Source organism: Numida meleagris, chromosome 2 (genome assembly GCF_002078875.1).
Source record: "Numida meleagris isolate 19003 breed g44 Domestic line chromosome 2, NumMel1.0, whole genome shotgun sequence".
In the NCBI taxonomy this organism is placed as follows: Eukaryota; Metazoa; Chordata; class Aves; order Galliformes; family Numididae; genus Numida; species Numida meleagris.
In genome coordinates, this window is record NC_034410.1 from 136880027 (window position 1) to 136905820 (window position 25794).

Sequence of the window (25794 nt, forward strand, 5' to 3'; positions counted from 1 at the left end):
ACTGCAAGCCTAAGAATTCTGCATCCTTACGCAGACAGGTGGAAAACCTCACTGCTGCAGTTAGATCCAGAGCACCCGAATCTCTCCAGTGGCTACTGGAGTTCCCAATGAGCTGCTAATGTTCAAAAGTGCTAAGCTGTACCTTTAAAGAGAAGTTCCAAGTTACCAAAGGAAACTTGCAGGCTGAATTACAAACCAGGGAAAACACAACGTGCGGTTTCAAGGGAGGGTGCAAGCAGCAGGCAGCAGTGCCCAGCTCCAGAAGCCCACGGAGTCATCTCGCTTGAGTCTCCTGATCAAATCAAGCCAGGCTTCTCCAAGGGCAGTGTTAAATATCTACATAATTGTGCCTTCAAGTGGAGGTATGACTTTCATCTCCCAGATTCAGAAGCACCAAGTTTCATTTGCAAGAGAATCTCAAGGCAACCACATAAAATTTGCAATACAAAAACTGAAACAGCACCCCAACGTAAACGATTTGAGATGTGATCAAGCAGCAGAGGAGGAAACAATTGTGAGGCTGATTTCCACCCCTTCCCTAGCATGAAGTTTTATGTCATTTCTTATCTATCAGTTAAGAAAGGTGCATGCGATTTTCAGGAAAAATAGGGGACTTGGATCACAGGTTTACAAAAAAAAAAAACAACAGTAAGGACTTTAAGCTCTAGACTTTAAAAGTCGTATTGGCAATAAGATATTCAATTATTTGAACATCACCTTGATGACACGTCTATTCCATTTAACTTCTCTCACAACTATGATATGACTCATCAGTCCACGATAACCCCTTTCTGATTGTCTTCTTTTACAGCATTCCAATTAAATGCCAAAAGAAGAAACAAATCAAAGGAAGGTTTGGTTGTTAAGATTAGGCATTATTTCAATTTCATTAGAAATTAAAGTCTAGGCAGTTAGTGGAGACCAGACACCATAAAGAGGCCACAGCAAGGGCTACAATAAACCAGCCACCAGGGTTACAGCATGGCACAGACTTACCCAGAGCCTCAGCTGTCAGGCGGGTGCGCATGGTGAGAAATTGCAGGACACAAAATTGACACAGAAAGGAAAATAAAAAAAGTCAAACTGGTATACCGGCAATCCTAGAGTTCAGACATTATCATCAGCTCCAAGACAAGAGAGCGAGCCGTTTGGGCTAGACTATTTTGACTTCTTCCGTTGCTGATAAAGAGAAACGCATTAGCTTTGCTTCCTGATGAGCTGCTGTAAATTCAACTCCCGGTTATTTATCGTACAGTTTTATTTTAAGAGATTTAAATCAGTTTAGGAACTTTGTTTAGCTTGCAGATTTCTTGAGTGAGAACATGGCAACCCGTGCTTCAGCAGAAGGGCACAACACAGGCAGCTGTCAAACACTGGTCAGGCCATGAAGGGGAGCAAAGCACAAACCCTCACGTGGAACCTGGCAACTTGCAAAACTCGAGATGGTGCTGCATTAGTCACCACAGTGCTTCTTGATGTTCTCTACAGCAATTACGTTAACAGATTGTTAATGAAATGAAAAACTAATTGCTGATGCAATGTGGACGAACATCAAAAAGATTAAGCATAACACAATTTTAATTGAAAAACAATATATACAAAGTTTTGCAATAAGCCTGGCCCGCTGTCAAAAAGATGGGAACTGTCAAGTGGCATTTGAAACTCAAGGAATGAAAATAAAGAGTCAAAGAAACAACTCTGGACACTGATTTTTCTTCATTGCATTTTTATGAAGTGGAGCTTGCATTGTAAGACTGGGCAGGGCGAGGGGAGTAAAAGCAAACTAACAGAAAACCCCTTCGGGCCCGATGGCCTCATCCACACAGGATTTCTTTCCCTGCAACAACAAGGATAGTTTGCTCACTGTTTTCTCTCCTTCTGAGCGCTATCCTCCAACCCCACAGTGCACGCTAGCTGTCCTCCTGCTCTCACTGCAGGCACCACACCCCACTCCACCAGTTGAGGGAAATAAGGCCATGTCCCGATGGAGACAGTGTCTGGTCTGTGGAGCTCTCCCTCCCAAGGGTGCTGCTCCAGACAGGGCAAGTGTAATGCAGACAGAGCGCAAAGTGCTCAAATGGGAAAGTCAGTGTTTGCTTTAGGAACCAAGATGCTCCTCAGTTATGTTGAAGAGCTTCATGGTTTTTAGTTAAGAGTCACAGGGTTTGCGCAATCATCCTTGAGAACAGCATAACAACATTATAAAGACCAGAATGTAACACCAAAACAGCTGCAAAGACTAACAGCACAAACACGTCACCTTTGCTAATAGGGAGGAGGGAGAATAAAAAGCACTTTTGACAGTATTACATTAATAATCATCTTCTACTCTCTCATTAGAGCTCTGGTAAGAATACTTTCAAAAGCCGCTGAGTAACTCAGAAGAACACGCTGTTGCTTTGGATACTCAGGACACGAGGTAGTGATGTACTGTAATTTAGAGACAAAACTCAGTCTTTACCTTCATACATGCTATATTAACCTTGTTCTTTTATTGTTATTCATTTTATAAAATTCCTTTTCATAAATCCCCTTGGATTTAAACATTTTTCTCAAAGCTTGCAATCCGGATGACATGAAGAACCTGAAAATGAAACCTACCAGACACACCTTCTGCCGTAACAGCAGAAGTGAAACCTGCCCAGTTATCATTCCTGTCCAAGGTGAAAGAAACACGGAGAACAAAGCCAACATGCACTCTACATTTTACCCATGCATTTATTATATTTTAAGTTAGTCATCTGAGCTAAACACTTTTTTTAAAAAAAGAAACTAGAAATCATGCATTTTGTTAACCTTCCAAAATGGTTACATGCAGAGCCACAGCTGCTCTCTCCTCTGAATTCAATACAGCTTCAACAGCTTCTAGCTGCTATGCATCCACTTCTGAGGCCTCGACTCAGCAGAAACCTAAACATGGAATTTATTGCAAATATATACATAATTATACTGCTGACTCAGGTTAGCTGGGCTGACTTCTGATGTCCAACGTTTGCCTGAAAATAAAGAGCAATTTAAGAAATGTATGCAGTTCCACACACTGTGTAGATTCGGCTGTTTAGATGAGAGCTAATTTCAGTGCTGGGGTGGGCAACAGGCCCAACTGGCCTTGTTGCCTTCGGAAGGAGGAAAGGATGCACTGCGGGGAGGACGATGACGCCTACGGGGACTGCAGGGACCTGGCGGCGTGCACCAGGAGCTTATTCAGACTACATAGGGTTTTACTTTTTTTCATAGTCAAAGACAACAAAAAGAATGAAAATTAGCCCTGCAAGGTCTTTCAAAATCCCAAGACCTTCATTTACACACGGATTTGTCATTTTATCAGATATACTCCAACATGGGTTTGTTTTGATTGGAGAGCTTGGTGTTTTCCTCATCACGTCAAGCTTTGGAAACACCTTTACTGCAATTAACACAACTGCTGTGCAAACATAATTTCTAATACATGCTCTTAAACACCAGGCCTGAACTTTCAACTTGGCTGCATGGAACCAGAACAGAGAGACCATGCAGAAGCCAGAGAGCAGGCAAACCCAAACACACTCAGCCCCTTATTGCCAAGGTGCCCAACTCACAGAGATCCTGCTAGGACAAGCCATGCAGCCCAGGTCCTCTCCCAAAAGTCTCTAGGATGCAGGCAAGGACAAGGAGCTCCATGCATGCAGCAGCGCTCAGCTACGGGAGGGAGACTGCAGGGAGAGGACACCGCTGCCACGACATGAATGAAGAAAGTACAGGATTACATCTGAGCTCCTACTTCTGTAACTGCCCAGAGCAGAAGAGAACCACTTTTGCATCCAGTCACAGCAGAAAAAGCCTCAAAGACATTTTTAGTAGCATGCACAGTATTTTAAGCAAATCCATAATTCAGCAAACATCTCACTTGCCCACAATCACAAAGCTAACTCAGAAATACTCTTCCAAGCACTAGGAAGGGAATGAATTTCAAGTTTTAGAGTTCCCATAGGCGAGTCAGTGACTTTACATAAAATATGAAAGGGACAGGTCCTACTTGAGGAAGAAGAGAACAACAACAAAGTCTGAGCAGCAAGGAGACAGAACTGCTGGCACAGGAGGATGTCCACGTACTGAGCCATGCGCCTGCCAAGATGGTTTCACCTGAGGGATCCCTGCCCATAGTTTAAACTCCATTTGTGACCTAGAACAAACTCCTACAGCTTTATCATTTCAGAAATAAACCCCTTCTTGACTATGTTTGTGCCTCAGTGACAGCAGGAGCAACATGTTCCACAACGCAGCACATCGAACAGACCTGCCAGGGTGGGGGGACACACAGCACAGAGAACTCTGCACAACAACATTTCACAATGCACTCAGACCGATACCCTATTCCTTCAAAGTAGGGATCGAAAAGGCAAAGAGGGGAAAATGTACTTGATTTTCTGGTCTTTCTTCTATATTCAGCTGTGCGAGGAGCCTGTGGGGTGGCAGATTGGGGCATCGTCATGTCCCTATGAACCCTCACATCTCTCTGCTTCTCTCCATCTTGGGGCCATGAGAGCAGCCATTTACAACTCACAGCTTCCCAGGATTATGGCAGATCCTCCCTGCCCTTGCACTGGCTACGCAGGAGCCTCCGTTGCTTCTATCTTCCCCATATGCTGTTCCCTGTGACCAGTTTCTAACCCAGCTTTAGGGTTAATCACAGCGTGGCTGCTATAAAAGTGACAGCAGAATGAGGGCTGTTCCACTCCCTGCTCAAAAATACTTAATTCTGAAGGAGGACAAGACACTTGTGTGCTGACCTCCTCTTCACCAGACACGACACGCATTTCTGGAGGGAGATAGGAACCCAGAAAGTGCTGTTTCCTTCTCCAAAAATGCAGACAGCTTTACTCTACTAAGTAGGCTACAAAGGGGATGGAGCTAGGAACTGTCAGCTCATGGAACAGGTTCAAAAAAACAGCTCCTTCTCCCCAGATCGGAGGCATACTTTTCTCAGTTCTCACCTGCCACGTGTTGAAAGGCTGCTCCTACCACACATGAGCAACAAGTGACGAAACTAGAAAAAGGTACAGAAAGGAAAAGAAAGGAAAAGAAACGGAAGGAATATCACAGACCCTCTAAAGCTTTGGGTCTGTAGTCAGACAACTCAGCACACAAAACGAGAAACAAGTTTACACATCACCCAAAAATAAAACCACAAAAATCACGTCCCCCTGAAGATGACCAATCTGATTTAGACCACTGAACTTTTCCAGAGACAGACAGACACACAGCGCCTAGAGGTACATGCTGGCTTCCAACTCTCCCCTCCTCCCTCATCCCTCTACCCAGACAGCTAAAATTCAAGGGTTTTCCAGTCTTGTGGCTCCTTGCTAGCATAATTATTGACTCACTTATTGGGAAGGACCGTTAGAGACAGCTCACCTACTCTGGATAATGCATGAAAAGACCTAAACTCACAGAATTAAATAAGCTCAAATAACTCCCACCCCGGTATTTGCTTTGCTCATCTCTGCTGGCAGTTTTCAGGCAGGAGGGACTGCGCAAGTTGCAACCTGCAGGCTGAGAGCTGTTCAAAGCACACTTCCTTCCCAGTGCCAGGGAAGGGAATGAGAAAGTCTGCTTCTACACAAGCTCCGTGTCATTTTTACAAAGCCTGGTGGGGTCTGCACTTTGCTAAGTAAAGCCCTCAGCAATGGCTCTGCTGCAGGTATCAAGGTGATGCATGTTTCAGCTAACGTGATGATGTAACTCTGATGGCAAGATGGTGGTGAGAGAGCACTAAGAGCAGGAGACTCAGCTAAGACAGATTGCCTTTGTGGAGAACTCCCTTTCTTTTCTTACTCATCTTTAGTTTTCTACGGTTGCCAAGTGCCCCCCACCCAACAACAGCCCGTACCACCTTCTCACACTCTGAGAAATAATGCAAGATTTAGGAGATTATAGGCTGCTAAGAAAAAAAAGGTGGTGGAAAGGGAGAACGGTAAGAAAGTTAATAGCTACAGAACATTTACATAATGGCATTTTTATATTATTCCAAAAGATTCCAGAAAATTTTACAGGTATCTGCACAAGTCACGTTCCAATGTCAATGTTCTTAACAGAAGTAAGTTTGCAGCAAAAGCTCTATTTTAAAACATGATTGACTTTGTACAAACAGGTTTAAGGCTTTTGTGTAAGAACAGTAGAGAGCAGTTTCAGAATATGATTTAAATGACACATAGTAATTGTACCCTGGTGTTCAAGTACATACCAGGAATACATTACAGAGGACTGCATTGTTACAACAGAGTCCTATTGCTGCTCAATCTTTGTCAATGGGCACAGCACAGAGGTTAACAGTACACGTATAGAGCAAGTTACCTTTCTTTGCTTTCTTCTGTAGCTTCAGTGTATCAGACGACTTCTTTTTTATCTCTTGGCGGGCTTTTTTGTACTCTAAAAAAACACAGCCTCTGTATCAACACATTTGATGTTAGAATGGACGCTTTTCACAGAAAAGGCAATATTTACGACATTAGATTACAAATTTCAAGAGGATAGCTACTATTAATCAAAGCAGCTCAAAACTCGCATTTTGCAGTGCCTATATGTTTGTCTTAATATAACATTTTTGGGTGTGTGCACATTCACATACCAGATCTTTCTCAAACAAACAAAACCTTTACAGAAATAACAACTGAGAACACGGTACAAAATTAGAGTGCTTCTCAGTTCAGACACTCATTCTCTCTCAGGAATGGAAAACAGAGATGACAGGTTTCTCAAAACATCTGAGTTCACAAACAAGTATCCAGAAAGGGCAAGGCAGAAAATATCCTACGATCTCTACCCAGCATGAAAGCCAGGCAGAGGGAGAGGGTGCTAAAACTTTGCCCGAGGAAGGGTCACACTGCCAGCTCTTCCTCATGAAGTAGAGCACACTGCTGCTGTCCTCATTTTCAGATGAGCTGCAAACCCCAGGAGAATTAAAATCCCAGAAGAAAATATTCCACCTCTAGTCCAGGCCCACCAAACGTACCAAATATTAAAACGGATACTTAAAAAGAAAAAAAGATAAATGGCATGTATGCATCTATATACATACGCCTCCTAACAAAGGTGGCCAATGCTACTACTCTTCTATAGGTGAAAAAACAGAAGCAGGTACAGGAACTTTACAGGTTCCAACTGCACCCCAAGCACCCACGTCTACCCACTAACCCCCAGATCTCACTGCTGCTTTGGTGAGTGAGTCACCCCTACTTGTAGGATCTCAAGTGATTCTTCCCTCCTACTCACTCACTCCTTAATGCTCTGGAGCACAAGCTAGGGATTTCTTTAAGCGCTACTGATATAATTGCTTTTATTTGACCACAGTAACAGTGGAGCAAGAGGTAAATCCTCTTCTAAGGGCTGAGCACACTCCCTGCCATCAGTTCTCCTGTCCCCACTATAAATCATGGTGATGCTGCTTCTTTCAGGCATAGTAAAACTCTTTCATTTCAAGATTGTAACTTGCTTTCAGCACTTGTGTTAGAGGGCCACTGTTCCCCGGTACAAGTTTTGCAAAGCCGAAGGTGTCTACCAACACACTCCTGCTGTGCAATATACCACAGCCTCCTGCTCATTCCCCCAGGAAAGCCTCTGGAGTGGTCCCCAGCACTGCAGTTCTGAGCATCTCATGTCCAATGACACAGCTTTCCAGTTCCCTGGGTGCACATTTCTGGATTGCAGCAGATAAAAAGTAACGATGCTGAATGTTTTACAGGGCTATGGCTGAGACATAACATGATCTTACAGTTAGCTTTTAATGACACCCTGGGGCTTCAGAAAGATAGATGTGGCCAGTCCTCAGCACTACAGGACAATATGCAACAGGAGTGCAGAGTTAAACCTAACGAATGCTTACCAGTGTAAAAAAACAACCCATCCTTTGCAGTCCTGAAAAATTAAATGTCAAAATGTATATACAAGGGTTAAAATTGGTTACGCACTTTGGGAGGGAGTGTTTTAGAGGAGAAAAGCTGCTATACATATCTAAGTACATCATTCAGTTTCCCACTACAAACATAAAAAGAGGGAGAAAAACGGGTATTACAATCTTACTCCTATTAAAGAATTCTTCCTCTGTAACTACCTTTTGCATGGTCTTTATCCAGTTGATTGGCCACTTTCTTCCACTCTTCCATCTGTTCTTGAAGTGGGTTTATCAGACAGTCAATTAAAGCACTAATTTTGTTGAAAAAACACAAAGAGCAATCAAATCCTGCAGATGCCCCTATTCTTATAAGAGACAGCCAAGGTCAATACTGGAGTATTTTTACTTTTGCTGTGACAGCTTGACAGCTACCAGTGTCACAATGTAAATACCAGAACATATGAATGTTTAAGTAGGAGAAAGCAAAAGGACTGGATTAAAAAGAATTCACACCACAGGATAACCAGAATTACTGCGAGGAAGTTGAGGACAATGAGGAACACAGCGTAAACCAGAGGAGCAATCTGAAACAGGGGCAATGGAAACAGTTAGATGCTGCTCATCTGTCACACACAATGCAGCCTGAATGGATACCCCCGACATTGAGAAGTTTCATGCAGCCATGACGACTGTAAAATCAAATAGCACGTATATATGCGCAAGAAGACAGAGCAGCTGTAGAAAGAAACAAAATCCTGCCTACCCATGTGCCTCACCTCTTGCAGCAGAGCCACTGGTACAGCACTAGCAATGCTCCCCTAGCTGATCACATTGGGATCAAATTATTTAAGTAGCTAACACTCGGGTAACCAGAGACAAAAGTTCTCTCCTCGGCCAATTTCATAAATACCTTTATTTTATAAGGAAAATCCATTCCTAGTCATCAGGCAAATGGTAAAGCAGCATCTTAGTTCACTTCAGGTCAAATACGTCTTTTTAAGTCTCTGGTTAAAAGGGCACCATGTGCAAACTGCTCTCTACTACAGAAGTAGGTTGTTTATGTATAGCCCAGCCTGCAGCTGAGTTCATCCTCTTCCGTTACCTCTACAGTCTAATTGCAAAAAGGGAATTAGGGAATTCGCCTTTTCTATATTTGTTTGATGAAAATTTCTTTCTTTGCAGAAAACTGTTGAGGCTCTCAGGGCAGCAGCAGCAGCACATTTGTGGCTACTTCAAAACCTAGTGACAAAGTTTCAAGATCTGAAACAAAGACAGGTTGGTCACACCAGCAGCCACCTGCTCAGCGGCGAGCAACAGTGCAAACCAGCAGCATTTAGAGCCCAGCCTGCAGAACACACAGTGGCATCCTGCCTTTCCCAGCTTTTTCAACACCTAGTGTGCTGAGGGAGAGAAAATACATGCTGTTCTTAGTGACGGGGGCAGAGATGAGCTGGAGTGCCAATGCTGGTGCACAGCTTTTTGTGTTCCCCACTGGAAGGGATGCCTGTACTGCACGTGTAATCTGGGAGCGAAGGGAAGTGGAATGTAGAGCTTTGGGCCAGGTGCAGAGCCACTCACCTGGAGAACTGTCGGAGTTTGGACTCTATACTCCTGTGCCTCATGCACATCCTGGTTAGAGCAGAGCCAATTTCTCTGGTGCCACCTGAAAAACAAAACCCAAGGAAGGTGAGGCGCTGACACAAATCCCCCCCCGCCATGCAGCCATGCCAGCCAGATAACATGTGCTGACTCTTCCAGAGCAACTGAACAACAGATTTGTAATAGCTATAACATCGACCAGGCTGCGTTAGCCGGGCAGTTCTCAGGGGTATTTACCACCTTGGGAAGAGATTAATTTTTGTTCATCCAGATACCAGATCTAAACAGTTAAGCAAGACTAAAGCAGTTCTTCCCAACAGCTTTTCATGCCATCAGGACTTACTCTTTGGCAGAATAATTAAAAGAGAAGGGATTGAGATGCCACACTGGCAACAAAGTGGGCACCCGCAGCAAGGTGAAATATTTTAGCAATATTCCACATTGTGGAGATAAACTCAGTGGACTCGATCAAGTTTTCTCATATCTAGACCCCTCAGACCCAACAGAATATGCAACCAGTCCTACAAATTCCCTCATCTATCACGGACCCAACCACAAGCGTGTCACACACCTGCCATCTCAGATCACACATTTCTCCATCACACTGCCAGAAGATGGCACTATTTGTTCTATGCCCTCAGTCATCTCAGTTTCTAACAACTGCACAACAGCAAGAATTAATTACTTCTATCAAGTCTTCCTCAATAGTTTTCCCTTTCAAAAGCACACATCCCTCCATTTCCCACTCGAAGCAGCACTGCCAACTCTGAACAGCATATTCAATTCTGCATTTTTTTGTCTTGGTTAGCATTAGTTTTGATAATGGCTTAGTCGCTATTTGCAAACAAAATCTACTGCTCTCAGGATACAAACATTAATATCCATAAAAAGTTTTTTTCAGATTGTAATAATCTGTGGAACAGTCAAGGTAGCAACAACTATTTGAAAGTCTAATTTGATTTTTAAAATAAACACGGGCTTGTACTATACAGTAAAATATCTTTCTTAGGTTTTGCCCTTTTGTTGCTAAAAATGGTACAAGTAACAAATATTTTTCTAGGACAGAGACTTGGTAACTTTAACCATTTTATTTATTTTTTTAAAGCACGAAAACAGAAGTCACCATCTTCCTGCGTTCCTACTGAACTAAATCTCATGCCCACAAAATGGCTCTGGAACAAAGACAGTAACTGGAACAAATTGTGGCTATTCAGTATTTTCCATTGTCCTAAAAGATAAACAGAAAACCTTTTTTGCTACTTTCCCAGTTACTCATATTTTCATAGTGTTTTGAAATATGGTTTGGTAACAGTGCAGAGCTGCAGGCTCGCTGCCCCAGCCTGGCCCTGCGTCCTTCCAGTGATGCTGCACAGGAAAGCACAAGCTGCCATAGACACTGGTGCCCAAAAAGCAGCACAGAAGATGGAGAAAGAACAAATGGAGAGAAAGCAACTGGAGGAACAGGACAATGTCTGAAATGAGAAGAGCATCTCGGTCCTGAAAGGCGGGCATTCTTCTGGAGACACAGGCACGTCAATGGAAATTAGAGGCTAATGGGGCAGAACAACAGAGATGGAGCAAAATGAGCTGAGAAATGACCTCAAAACTCCCAGGGCCATAGGTAGAGCAATGCTCGATCAAGGTCAAGCAGGAGGCAGGAAGATTCATGCTGAAGAACTCACTGAAGCCCTTTAATATGAAAGATTGACTATGTTTAATTGACACTGCTTTCCTCAGCCCACTATATGAGAAAAGGAAGAGTCATTTTAGAATAATAAACAGGAAATAAGGCACCATATATTTTAGAGACTAGGAAATGGGGGTCAGTTACTATTAATATTAAACTGCAAGGTAACACATTTTTAACTGAAACACAAATAACCAATGTATAAATACATCCGTTCAAGCAGTGCAAGCGGGACAGGACCAGCAGGGTCAGCAAACCAGCAGTGCAGGACTCGGTCTATATGCTGGTAGAGGTGCTTGCTAAAAACCACCACCACCCACAAATTATCAATGTGATGCTTGCAGAGAAGGCACATCCCCTACAGAGGCTTTCCAGACCCACCCTTGCTGTTCCGTGCTCCTCCTGTCATGGGACCTTGTAAAGGGCTGTACCCAGGCTCTTGTCCCCACAATTGCAGCGCTGTTTGGTGCAGACAGTGGCCAGCTTTGTTGCTACTCCTCTGACAAGCAGCTGATGAACAGCGAGGCCAGGCCGCTCCGTGCTGCAATGAGGGAAACGGGGCTCTGCTCAGCATGGGATGCCAAAACTGGGCCACTTTGCATGGCCAATTCCCACTTAGAATCATAGAATCGTTTGAGTTGGAAGGGACCTTTAAATGTCACCTAGTCCAATTCCCCTGCAATGAACAGGGACATTTACAGCTAGATCAGGGTGCTCAGAGCCTGGCCCAGCCTGAAAGAGATAATATTATGGAAGTTTAATTAAGTACAGGAGATAGAACCTTGGGAATAGGGAAGGGGGTTTTCAATTCAGGCACACTCTTTGGGTCAGCAGAGGCTGGAACCACATCCCTGCAGACTTCCCCAAGGTGCAGCAGTCCGGAGCTTACAGATACAGCTCTGGTAGGGTTCTGAATGTCCAGCAGCAGCATTTGAAGGTCTCCATTCCTCAGATGCACCACCACAAGCTGCACTTTGGAGCACTTTGAGCAACCCTTGGTTAAAAAACAGTCCCAGACTGAGCAAGGACAGCACTTGCCCACTGACTGCCATGTCTGAACCACACTGCTCTGTCTCTCCATAGTAAACCATTTCAACATCATCTGAGCTTTACCTCACTGTTCCAAACTCTATCATCTACACAAATGAAAATGCTTTATATAAATAATCACTCTGTGTTACGGCAGAGGTTTACTCACAGGACAGAAGGGCTGCCAGCATGCACACTGTAGTGCCAACCTTGTGCACCACTGATGTGCACAACTCTTTATAGCAGATACACAGTTTAGTACAAGATAAAAGAACTTGTAAAATCTAGGAATAAGTGTATTGCACTGGGCTATGCCAGAACCAGAAGAAATTTGCCTCAGCCTCCGAATGTTTTTAAGGTTTATCTTTTCAGAAAGACTGGCTCCAGAAGTGACCAGTTGCCCACTTTGTTTAGCACAGGGCCATGAAATAGGCAGGATGGGGCAGCAAACCATGAGGAGATAACTCACTTTTCAGTGCTATCGTGACTCAGTGGCAAAAAGAGCATCTGAAAGAAGCAGCAGAGCGCCAGAGCTGGAAGTACTGCCATCTGCCCCCCACTTACAAGCGTGTCCCTGGCAGAAAGTTGGGACATTCCCCAGCAGCTCTGATTTCCTGAAGATAACTGCAGAACCTAGTTTAACAAATTTGTCATCAACCCAGGACAATGCTGGGTGGGTGAACTCGGCTCTGCACACTGCCCTGCAGTTATGCAAGTTAAACTACTGTGCCTTGGGCTCTCTACTTATAAAGTGGGGCTATGAATTACCTACTTCTCTGCCATACTACAATAATGCATCCATTAAGGCAAACAATGCTTGGGAACGTGTAATGTAATACTTTGAAACTGAAGATCAGAGCCATATTCATCAGATTTCCCACTCAGAGAAAGTGGCTTAATGAAATGCTCCTGCCAAATTTGATCAGAAAGTGGGTGATAACATCAGACTTGTTTTCTTGTAAGTAAATGGGGGCTCTGCAAGGCAAATGTGCTTTGGCTCTCCCCTCTCGTGTCTAATCCTGTGAAAGACCAAAAAACTTTCCATGTTAGATAATTAAATGAAAGCCTATGGACCACAACACTACAATGAGGCCACTATAATGGCATAAATGATTTTCTTTGACGCTTGCTTGTCATTCAACATCGCAGAGAGCCAACAGGAAGAGACCGTAGGGAAGAGACTCAATTGTTTTATTGGAGCCATTATGTTTCTACTTAATAATGATCATAGATCAAGGAAATGATTATTTGATGAAATGTGCAGCTGTGTGCACAGACTCTGAGCGCTCCACACAGCTCCCTACAATCGAGCTCTTATCTTGCTTCTCTGAGCAGGCCCAGAGCTCACGGGAGGGCGGCCTGTCAGGGAGCGCCTCCAAGGCCCTGACCTATTGACCAGCTCATCTTTATCTCCAAGGGTAGAGTCCAAACGTGCCACAACTTCCCTCTTTCCTAAAACGATGAAAAACGAGTGTAATACTTCTGTAACTTCTAAGTTATCAGAAGAGGCTTCCATTAAGATTAAAGCAGGAGCTGAACACAGGCTGGATTATTAAATACAGCTCTGAACATGGAGGCTATGACAGGATGATAACAGCAGGACACCAAAGCTAATGGTCATTACTCAACCCTTATCCAAACCCAAGCTGTTAGAAGATTCAGGAGCTTCCATCACTGATTGCACAGGGCATGGACCTTGATCTTGCACAACTGCTTATGTACATGCCTCAATGATACGTAAGGATGTTGGGATCGGTGCCAGGGTGTCACAGCAGGCAGGGAAAAGGAGGGCTATTGCCTAAAAATGACCGGCACAGGGGGCAGAAACCTACAACTGGAGCTATGGTAGCACTTCATGTTTCATTGAGTCAGTGGCTTCCAGGTAAGGCTCGTGAGTTGGAAAAACACATCAAGAACTGTGGACAGCAGAGTGATGCTGTTCAGCATTGGCCACCCAGGAAAACAAAACAGGACATCCTTATTCCTACAGCTATGACAAGCCCTTCTGAGCAGCACTTGGAAAAGTCTCCGAAAGTTCCCGCTCAGAACCAGCTAAAAACCATTTCCTGATGTATTTAAAAAAAAAAACAAACTTAAATTCCGACATCTTTCAGAGAATGCTGGATCCACAAATGTAGATTCAAGGTCAAAGTAACCTCAGTATTTTAGATTAATGAAATTTGATAAAAGTGAACAACTCTGCCAGACCACTGTGCACACCTCCTGATGACATTACAAGGAACAGACTGCTTGGAATGCTTTAGAGACTTCAGCTGATAGCCCGTTTGGGTAGGCTATCTGGAAAACATTGATAGAAGCCCGACATGAACTTGCCATGGTAGCTAGAACTCCATGGAACACAGACAATCCCAAGAAGAAAATGCATTAGGTGGTTTATTTTCTCTTGTGCAGAAGGCAGTAGTATTCATTCACAGATGAGACTAGCAGGACCTTAAACTGCTTTTGCATTGATTTTAAAGGAGGAAGAAGAGGCTTCAGGCAGTACAGAACAAGCAAAGGGAGAAGGAATCTCCCCAGCACAGTCTGCTCCAGCAACCACCAGCTTCAGGAAGTTCTTATAACAGCCCATGACCATGTTCAGTCAGTATGTTACAGAATGTGCACAAAAGCTCTTATGACTCCTTGTGATCTAGCTTATTCCTCTGCTCAGCAGCATTTCTGCTTACCCTGGCTGTTCTCCGAGCAGAGCAGAGGGCAAAGCCCCAGCCCCACGGGAGCCAACATGAGGGCTGCCATCAGACACACAGGGTCAGAATTCCATGCAGGCGTGCTGAGTTCGACACATGGGCTGCTCTCAGTCCATCAGACACATTAAATACGGTCATGAACCAGCCCTGCTCTCATCCTTGGACAATTTGGGCTCAGTCAGCCCTCAGGGCATGCAGAGAAGCTCATGTGTTACCCTCTGCTTTTAAAAAGGGCACAGTGCACATACAGGTGGCTGGAAAGGCGTTGGAAAGGTTCACGTCAAATTACTGCAGAAGGTCTTGATTTCAGTTTGGAGAAAATCACAAGTCTGTCACTGACTCACAAGCTTCTAAGAAGCAAAATCCCTCACTGAATTGTGACATCACATTGGAGAGCAGTGCAAGTCCATCCAAAAGAGCTCAGTAACAAAAACAAGAGAACAGAGCACGTTTGTGCCAGAAGTACTGCTGCAGCTTGGTCCCCCACATCCCCTCCGTAAGCACTGCTGCCAGCACAGGCAGCCCCTTACTTCTGGAGCCTTCTAGCAAGAAATCCATCTCTCCTGCTAGATTCCTGTTGCTAGTTTTTATTAAAACACAAACTTCCACATCAAGGTTTTAATGCCATGAAAATAAAGCATCATTAGAAAGAGATTTGCTGAGGACAGCAAATACCACACTTGTGTTTTCCAAGGACTATTATTTACATCTACCCTTTAGAGTACAAATAATTTTCTTTAGCAAAACTGACAGGGTCTGGTCAACACGCACACTCACACAGAAGTTGTTCCCACTGTTACTGTCCATACGTTTTCCTCATTTCCTTTCAAATGGATGGTTCAGTGTGTTTCTGAAGTTATTCTATGAACAGCCTATGAATAGCTAGGTAACTCGAATGATCTTAACGTGAGCAGACCCGAATGCTTTGCTCCGAGCACTACATCCACTGATTGCTTAAGAAAGCTGAAGAACACGGGACCATAGCTTGTGTGCTGCTTTGGAGTGCTCCCCGCCCATCCCAGCAGCCAGGCCAGCAGAGGCTGGGCTGTATGTGAAAGAAGGCTCCATCCATGGCTGCTTGCTGCACCCGGGAACGTGTTCACTGCATGCTCCAGATGCTCAAAAGATGATGGCTGAAATCTATTTAGATAATCAGAGCCACTGACCTCAGTACCTTCATGAATCTGACTCTAAATGAGCATTTAATGTCAGCCCAATGTGTGAAGAAGGCAGTCATTCAAGATCCCTATGTTCTGAAATACAGCTCTTTATTTTGTCTAACGCTATGAACTGCAGTGTAATCTGATTAAACTCCAGCAACATTCAATGAGGGAAAGGGATAATACACTTACAGCAAATGGGTTAGAACACCAAGTGCAATTCCACCGCACGCCTAGCACCGCGCTCAGCTCTCAACCTGCAGCTTCCACAGGGACTGTGGGAAGCCTGCAAGTACTTCTACTCCTCGTAGAACAGCAGTGCAACATTTGCCAGCCCAACAAACACCTCCGGCTCCAGAGTCCTTCTCTCAGGTCTCTCCCCACCTGCACTGCTGACTGCAGTCCAGCGAGGATTTCAGCTGCACCCAAGCAGCTGCTGCTTCCAAAACACAAAATCAAGCACAACCAGGACAAGCAGGTGCAAAAAGCAGAAGAATTATTTTTAAATCCAAGTCAGCAGATCTAACCGAAACCCCAAAGCAAGCAGATCTGCAGAATAAGGCGGTGCTATTTTTACATGCTGCCACTTCTTCAGCAGAGCAAACCTCAGTGAATGGAGGGGAAGATCGTGGAGGGCCAGGGGGAGGCAAAAAAAAATCATTTCAAGCTACCTTAAGACACTATCAGCTCAGGAAGTTCAGAGAAGGCCTGTAGTGTCTCAGTCCCATGAAGCCAGCAAAGGACTCGCTGGACACCCAAGCCAGCACAGAAGCCTGTGCCCCAACTTCGTGCTGCTTTCCCTCCCACCAGCCAGCTCCGAGCAGTACCCAGTGTTAGCTGGCAGGTAAGGGGCTGGTGTTCTGAAGGCACTAAATTCTCCTTCTCGTGCTTTCTCATGGAGCATGCCCTGTGTGCTCCAAAGGCCATTTTACAATTGTCTCAAATACACACAGAAATACTCCTGACTCAACTTTATCCCTCACAATTTATTTAGTGTCTCCACATTCGTTTCAGCACAGCTTAGTAGAAGAGGAGATTACAAACACACCATCTTCCCAGACTTTTCCTCTAAAACACAGGAGACAAACCAGCAGGACCAGGGAGGAGCTGCCTACCACTGTAACCACACGGCAGATAACGGGAGGACAAGAGCCCAGGATGTGGGTGGCTGCCATTACCCAGATTGCTCCAAGACTCATTTTGCCCAGTGCCATGTTAAAAGACAGTTGTTGTGCTGCCCATCATGGCAACCCTCATGCAGATAGTTCTAACCTCACTGTCACGCCCTTCTAATTTTGGCAGCATCACGCTTGTATTCAACTTTAGCTACCTCAGCCTTATTCATTATAATGGGAGGTTCAGGTTGGATATTAAGAAAAAATTCTTCTCAGAAAGAGAGTTAATGCATTGGCACAGGCCGCTCAGGAATGTGGTGGAATCCCCATCCCTGGAGGTGCTCAAGAACCGTGGAGATGTGGCACTGAGGGACATGGTTTGGTGGGCATGGTGGTGGGCTGACCATTGGACTAGATAATCTTAGTGGTCTTTTCCAGCCTTAACGATTCTACTTTTGCAAAAGCAAGGGAGAGCAGCACTGCATGGCTCTGATGCCAGCTGGCTGCTTGAGCCTGCAGTACAAGGGAAAGTCATACACAAAACTTAACTTGCTTAAAAAAGACACCAACAAGTGTAATATCCCACCTGTTACAGTGAAAGGAGAGTCATCTCAAGACAGAGAAAGTAGAACTCTGCACTTTCGGCCATAAACTCAACAAACGCACACTCAGAATGACAGTGAAGTCTGAGTTCCCAGTTTGGAATTCAGACAATGTATTGGCACTTTCTCCTGTACATGGCAACAGTGGTGCCAGCCCCACACCGCAGCCACGCTGCAGGCAGGTTGGGTGAGACCACTCACAAACAGTGCCACACTTCCTACATCTCCAGCTGCTGTGAGCACACAGATTTGCACGCTCTGTAGGCAAACTGCTGCTTATCCTCCAAATCCTTCCAAATAATCCAGGCTGTCACGCTGAACCTCAAGTGTGCCTGCTTAAACCATGAAGAATACAGCAGGAGAAAAGCTTCCTGAGTTCTTTGATGTGCAAAAAGAAACAAGAACATCTTGTAGAAAAGATCAAATGAAGCTGCAAAGTTGTACAGCATTACAAGCACGGCACTCTGGTGTGCAGCAAGACACTTGGCAATGCTGACTGGCATGCAGAGCTCAAGCTCGTGCTGATCTCTGTCTGCGAGGACAGAGCAACTGCATTTCTTCTCCTTAAGAGGCCCCGCTGGACCGTAGCAAAGACGTCCCCGACCCCAGGACAGCAGATGCACATCACTCTGCTGTGCTTTCCTACTGCAACACACACATATGTGATACACGCCACGTCTGGAAGATGTGCGCAAGAAGGGTAAGGTTGAAAATATCACCCTCCATAAAAGCAACTGCAAGAAGCTTCAGGAAATCAAGGTTTGAGGCAATGGAAAAGACAACATACAATGAGACACTGCAGGAAAGTCCAAGGTCCTCTGTTGTTCTCCACCAAATACTGCATTTGGGTAATGGTCCTTCCTTACAGTATCTCATGCAAAAAAGAACCAAACAAAACAACAAAACACAGAAACATAAAAGAGCTGGAAGAGAGCTCAGGAGTTCCACTCAGTGTGAAGCAGTTTCGATGAGGCTCCTGGGGGGGACTCACCCAGCCTCTGGCGGCTGCGAGCATCGCTGGGGTGGAGATACCTGGGCTCCTCTCTCACCTGCTGAATAGTCCCATTACCCTTACTTATCCTTACTGAAGTCCAGAGTTCACTGTTTCAGCTTCTCAGAAAGAGTGGTAGTGCACTGGAATGAGCTGCCTGGGGAAGTAGTGGAGTCACCGTCACTGGAGGTGTTCAGGAAACATGGAGATGTAGCACTGATGGCTGTGATTTAGTGAGCATGGTGGGGATGGGTTGATGGTTGGACTAGAGGTCTTTTCCAACCTTAATAATTCTATTCCAGAACTATGCTTTTCCATGCTCCCCACACACCGCTCCATTCATGTAACACTGTAAACTCAAGTGGAAAGTGTTTTATCAAAGTAAAAGCTTTGAAGCCAAAGGAATTCAAACATCCACCTTAAGTACATAAAACAGCACTATCACAGCCCAATTTGGAAAAAAAGACACTGGTGGAATTATTAAAATAACACACAACCACTTAAAACTCACCTGCAAAACACAGACAGCCCAGGTGCTAACTTGTTCTAACGCACCTATGCATATTTATGTTTCTTTGCATTATCTCAAAAAATGAATTCACAGTGCTTTAAGGTGAGGCTGATTTTACCCTAAGAGTACAGAAGCATGCATCTGGTCATTTGCCACCTCTGGTAGTACAGGAAATCCATCTTAGCCCCCAGCTTCTCACATGCTCTGCTGCTCCCTTGTTCCTCTGAGCAGACCTCATCAACCCTCACCTACAACACACAGTCAGCTGCGATCTATTGTTATTAATGCATCTATTAAAGACAAAAGGAAGTGTCAAGGCTGCATGAAGGATCTCTGACCTAGGCTTTAAGCACCGCAATGCACAGGACTAGCATATAAATCACAAGTTTAGAGAAAAGTGCTCAGAAAGGGTCACCTCCTATGCAGAATTTATGAAGTGCTGCCTCCAGAGACCAGCCTGATTTAGCACCACGTAACCTATATTCCCACAATTTGCAACTATATTGTTACACCTGTTTAACTTCCCTCCATCCTGCTCAGCCATGCCAAGCAGAAGACACCAGGTCACCCAGCTCTTCTCCTGACAATGGTCAGCAACAGACACAGGATGCTCACAACTGTAAACATGCACACTAATCTGCACACAGTTACAGAGAGTTTGAGAAATTCCACGTTTTTAACACTTTGCTGGACAAGTCAGGAAGAAAATCCTTGCAATACCCAACAGAAAGCCAACTTGCCATGTGCTCTCAAGAGCAGCTTGAAAGGAAATCCCATTCCCATCCTTGGAGCCCGTCCTCCTTCTAGTCATGGCAGAGCCAAACATTTGTAAATTGAAAGCTACAGTTGAAAACTGCACACAAACTTTTCACATCTTGTATAGACTAGGCACAGATAGATACAAGCACAAACACCCACCAACCAACTTAACCACACTAAACAGCCAATGCTTGAACTGGGAATAAACTTCAGTATTGCAGCAGGTCAAATGTGAAAATGAGCCTTAATTACATGACACACACAAGACTTTCAATCTTCCTCTTTTTTAATGCGCTCATTTTTAATGTGGTCAGCTTCCAAAGCTATGCTCCGGCAAGCACAACGTGTTATCTGCCTTAACACACCTCCCATGCAACAGCAGCTTCTGATTTATTTCCTCGCATCCCACACTCTCATCAGAGTCCATTCCTATTTCAGGCATCAATACCCAACGCTTCCAACATCTGCAGGTTGCCAAGACAGTTGATCTGCAGAAAAATGGTTCAGAACTACTTGCCATCAGAAGAAAACACACATTGCGTTGAGTAGTATGGCAAGTTGTGCTTTTTCCATCTACCTATGGATAAAGCACATTAAAGCAGACAGGTTCTAATGGTGTAAAAGCTCTAATCACAATGTAAGTCTAAACATACAAATATATACAAAAAGGAGGATTAAAACAGCTCCACATCAAAACCCTGCAGTGGCATCAACACTTCCAGCTTTTTACACTGCTGTAAGAATTGCGAGCAGCCGACAAAGCCAACACCGTGCAGGCAGCAGAAGGTACACGACGGGCAGGGCACATCCCGCAGAGCTGCTACTACAGGCGCTGGAGCCGCCATCCCCAGGCTCCCACCAGCACTCCGCTGCCGGAGCACCCGCCCGTGACGTTGCTCACAATGACTGCAATGCAGCACTCGCGCGATCATCGCCCAATTTGTCTTCTGAGGCAGCAGCGCTGTCACTCATCCCCAGCGAACTCAAGGGCATGCCTTTAGCAAAACTAACTGCCACGTTTCGTGTGTCCAGCTGCAATCCGTTATAGATACAGCTGCTTGCAAGAGATATTAGCCTAGATTTTTTAACAGTTTGTTTAAAGTAGGTAAAATAAATGATTCAATTAAAAAGATAGCCCCCAAAGAACTGGTTTTTGGTACAGAAGTAAGGACGGTGTAATTGGGTCTTGATGTAAGCAGTGTTTCTTTAGTTAAGAAAAACAGTATGTCCAAAGAGAGCATTTAGTCTCATTAATCTGGTCACCTCCAAAAAAATCCAAAGGCTGTGAAAGGCAGGACTGCAGGACAGGCACTGACAGAGCCAGAGCCAGGTTCCCCAGTGGGCAGCACTGGACAAACCAGTGATACGTGTGGGACAGATTCTGTGCAATGCACTGTTCTATTGACCAGATGCAGAGGAAATGGGAAGCACTCTTAACACTTCACAGAGAGATGAATTGTAGGATGTTTATAAAAACAGACTCATGCCCAAGGAGTGCTCGTCCACCTCCTAACTGGTTTGATAAAATGTAGTGGAGTTAGAGGAAAACCTAGGCATGAAATAATAAAGAAATGTATTGTGCTCCAGAGACACGGCAAGCTACCTGCTACAAAAACAAAATTAAACCTAACACTGTTTTAAAGCACTCAAGAAGGTGAGTGAAACAGGTACAAATCAGCAATTCCCCATCAAAGGCCTGTCCCTTGCTGCAGGCAGCTCCCACAAGTAAAGTTAGCAACTGCAGTGGGTAGGACAGACATTTTCTCAGCCAAGAGCCAAACATGAGAAGACTGCTTTAAACTAACTTAATGTGTGGTACATGAGGCAGTGCAATACAACTTCCTTTGAAGTTTGACTATTTTTATGTAAAAAGAAGAAAAGGTAATACCAAAAGACATGAGTTGCCAAAAAGTAAAGGGATCGTTTTTGCACAAAGTGTCTTTCAAGAAGACCCTATCTTCCATCAGCCTGCCTGGGGAGTCCTGCTATGGGTGGACATGTACTTTCCCATCTCCCACCAAAAATCAGTGCTGTGCAATTTGCTCATTTTGAAGTATATCCCCTGTAGGTATGCCACCATGTGTTACTGAGGTCAAAGGTCAACCCAAAATCCAGGCAAGGAACCCCAGGTGAAGTGCTCTGCTTTCTGTAGCCAGCAGCACACAAGTGATTGGCATGCTCGGTACTCACAGAGTGTATTTCCAATAAGCACGACTGGGGACAGCTCTATGCACAGTGCAAAGCCAGGCACAAGAGTGGGGCTCAGGAGATTGTTATCCACCGTATTCTTTCCATCCATCCTAATAAGACAAAGAACCTCTAGATTTGAGAATATCGAACCTAAAAGTTGGGCATAAAGAGGAAAATCCAGCAACACGGGCTGTCAGATTATGGTCCAACCTCTGCAGATCACAAAATGGTCGCCTGCAGCCCAGACCTCTCCTCCAAATAAAGCTTTGCTGTTTGACCTGCATGTTGGCCAGCTGGTTAGATGTCAGCAGCTGTTAGGAAACACGCTGCTTCTGCACTGTGCTCTCCTGAGCCATCGTTGCTGACCCTTTCCAAAAGCAAGGAAATGGTCCAGCTCAAAACATGCCAGCAGGCCATCAGCATAGTACAGCTAACAATTCCAAGAGGAAGAAACTTCCAGGCCTAAGCTGCACCCAAGTTTCAACTCAGTCTCTAAAATAGGCAAACTCATTTACAGCAGGATATGTTTCCTGCTATAAAGCATCCATGTGTGGAAAATATTACAAACTTCCTTCCAGATCTATATTTAAATTGGAGTGATAATTCACTGCTGATATCAAGTTATCTGACCATTTTGATTTCTTAAGTGAGCTAGGTGTTTTGACACTTCAGAATTATTTTTTGTTATTGTATCTACAATTTTTTTCCAGCACCATCAGAAGAAATCCATCCTCCAGGAACCACCTCCTCCAGGAAAGCTGCCCAGTCGGATAGCACCTGTCCTGTGATGAATCTGATGCAGTATAAGCAGCGGGAACCACCAAGAAGAGCTATTTAAATAGAGTCCTGCATTTTGGTAAGAGAAGCACATCCTCTCTGTCACCCTGAATGGCTCTTGTACAGCAGGGAGCACAGGAGGACGTGCGAGGCAAAAAGCCAAGCTGTCTCTCCACAAAACCTTCAGTGAGCACTGGGATAGAAGGACAGTCTCGTCCAAGTGACACAGTTCCCCCGCTTACCCTCACAGATGAGTTACCTCTAGAAAGTCAGTCTGCTTTTGTCAGCCAGCAGCACCAGGATGGCCCTAAGATGCACCTGGCCCAGTGAAATTAAATAAAATTAAATCCAGATTACTGAACTTGCTGTAGGAAGTAGAACTTGAGCTCCTGTTTTACTCCTGGAATTCCCTGTGATTCGTGATTCAGATTTGACTTTCCACAAAATGCGAATGTCGAACTGGTGGTGTTTCTGCAGAAAATTGTGCAAAGCCAGGTAACACTTTTCAGCATGGCCTCTATCATAAGGGACTGCATCAAGCTCCACAGGGTAAGAACGAAGGAAAAGTGTGCTGAATCTCATCTTCAGACTCCTCAGGATCTTCAAAGAACACCTTTCCCAATCTCCCCCAGTACCTTCAGACATAACACAGTTACAGTTTCTATGAATGTGACCTTTAAATGTTTAACTAGCAATCTATTCCTTGCAGTCAAGATGAAGCAGTGGGTGATTAGCTTCACTATGAGTCACTATGCCCCTGTAGTGCAATAATTCAATTAGACACTTTAACAGCCTTCAATTTTGTTCAGGATCTGCTTACTAGAGCCATAGTCCCCTAGCTGCGATTTTGTTTTGCTTCATAAGCTAAGCAGGGTCAGTTCAGGTCAGCGCTGGATTGAAGGAGAGGTCTCACAGCAAATCCCAGAAATAGGGCCGGTGTCTGCGCTGTGAACAAGAGCTCTGGGAGGAGGCCTGGAGTTTGCATCTAGCTTGCAAACGTTTTGTGAGCTACAACTGAATTCGTGACCCCTCCTGCTCGCTGATCTCAAGACACACACGCACCCACAGAAGTTGCAAAAGCCCCATCCCTGGAAGTGTTCAAGGCATGCTTGGGTGGAGCTTTGGGCAAACTAATCTAGCAGAAGGTGTTCCTGTCCGTAGCAGGGATTGGAACTAGATGGTCTTTTAGGTTCCTTCTATATTTCACCTGCTCACACTATCCTCCAGCTAAATCAGACACAGTATTCTCCATTTTCTGTTGTACCCACTGTGTAAGGACTCTTCAAGTCTCACATCTCCAGAAATGGTTTCAATGCAGTGGTCTGGGAACACCTACCCATCTTCAGCCTCTGTCCAACCACTTCTCAGAGGATCTTCCAGTATCAGGATGTAATTGGAACAGTTGATTAAAGTTTCTTGTGTAGTAATCAATGAACAATGTCACCTGAATTTCAGAAGTTCAGTAAAGTACCTCCAAATGTAACCTAATTTTTTGGCAGTCAAGCCTCTTCTCCCACCTCCAGAGTAATTCCTTCTCCCCCCTCAACATCTCAATAAGCAGTTCTGAAGAGGAAGAACATATCTTCCTCCTTCCCATAGCTGAGTCAGCAGTGACAACAGCAAACTCCCAGAGTGTTCATGTAGCCTGATGACCTCTGGACTTCTGAAATTCTTTCACTTTTCTTCAGTAAGAGTTCTCCAAGCTCAAGGCACGCACCATGTATTCAAATCACACCAATGCTCACATGAACCAGCCCCTGATCTCTGCTCACATCATGGAGGGTTATGAAAATACAGAGATAAATCAGCGGGAAGGGTAAACACTCTTCTCTCCTTCAGCCCAACAGACACTCTCACCAAGACTTAAATCTCCTGTTCAAAATCTTTGTCACTGGGCACACAGATTAAGCTTTAAAATCCACTTTTGTAAGTTTTAGCTTAAAACTTATCTTTGGTCACCCTCTACTGCTCATTTCATAAGGCTCCAGAATGTGTTACTGGCTACAAGCTAACAAAGGTTTTAGGTCAGACACCATCTATTCATGGCTTTAGATCTAGAGATCCTAGGTTCAACCTCCACTGCCATGGAGCTGTCCATCCAGGCTTCTAATAATTAAGACAAAAAACAAATGACTGGCTTTCACAGAAAACAATGAGAAATTTTTGTTCTGTGGTCAATAGTTGGATCAAAATCTTCTTAAATCAACTGTTCTGCACTGTGGTTGTATTTATAAGGCCGTGTTCAGCACGGTACACTTTTTAAATCCAAGATTAGACTAAACAAGAGTCTTATCAACACATCAGTCAGGGAGTTTACAGGAAAATGTTTGTACCATAAGCTCCAGCACGTATGAACATCACTTCATTAATATAAGCACTTTCATCCCAGTAAAAATTGCGTGTTCATGAGGTGTTGCATTGCTATTCATTTAAGTGTTAAAGCAGGAGTACTGCTCACAGTGCTTACATCATTGGGACACAGGGAAGCCCTAGTTTGAGTCTGGCAAAGCTATTCAGCAAGAAGGCCCCAGCACTGGAACAACTATAGCAACAAGGTTTATATCAAAGACTTCAGTTATCTATACGAATAGGAGATGTTTCATTTTACAGATGTAAAAACTAATTTTTTTAAAAGAAAGTGAATCAAGACAACAGAAATTCATCTTACATAGTACAAAGATAAGCTGGCAAAAATAATAGCATATAAAGAGAAATGCCATGGATCAGCCTCGTGACGAGAAAGCAAGGTAGATACAATCTCTGTGGCTTACACTTTAGTCCAAAATCTCGTATTTC

General features: G+C 44.4%; 1 protein-coding gene across 11 annotated transcripts in view; it reads right to left on the reverse strand.

Annotated features, from left to right (window-relative positions):
* The window catches only part of MTSS1 (MTSS1, I-BAR domain containing), a 119532-nt gene that overhangs the window by 23422 nt on the left and 70316 nt on the right, over positions 1-25794 (reverse strand). For 8 of the 11 annotated variants that reach the window (XM_021385676.1, XM_021385670.1, XM_021385669.1 and 5 more), the window contains 4 exons: positions 9449-9533; positions 8090-8181; positions 6334-6408; positions 997-1008 (listed from right to left, as the gene is read on the reverse strand). In XM_021385676.1, the coding sequence (XP_021241351.1) occupies positions 997-1008; positions 6334-6408; positions 8090-8181; positions 9449-9533 (264 nt within the window). The remainder of the gene's footprint in view (positions 1-996; positions 1009-6333; positions 6409-8089; positions 8182-9448; positions 9534-25794) is intronic. The other 3 variants (XM_021385678.1, XM_021385672.1, XM_021385675.1) reach the window with 1 other exon arrangement.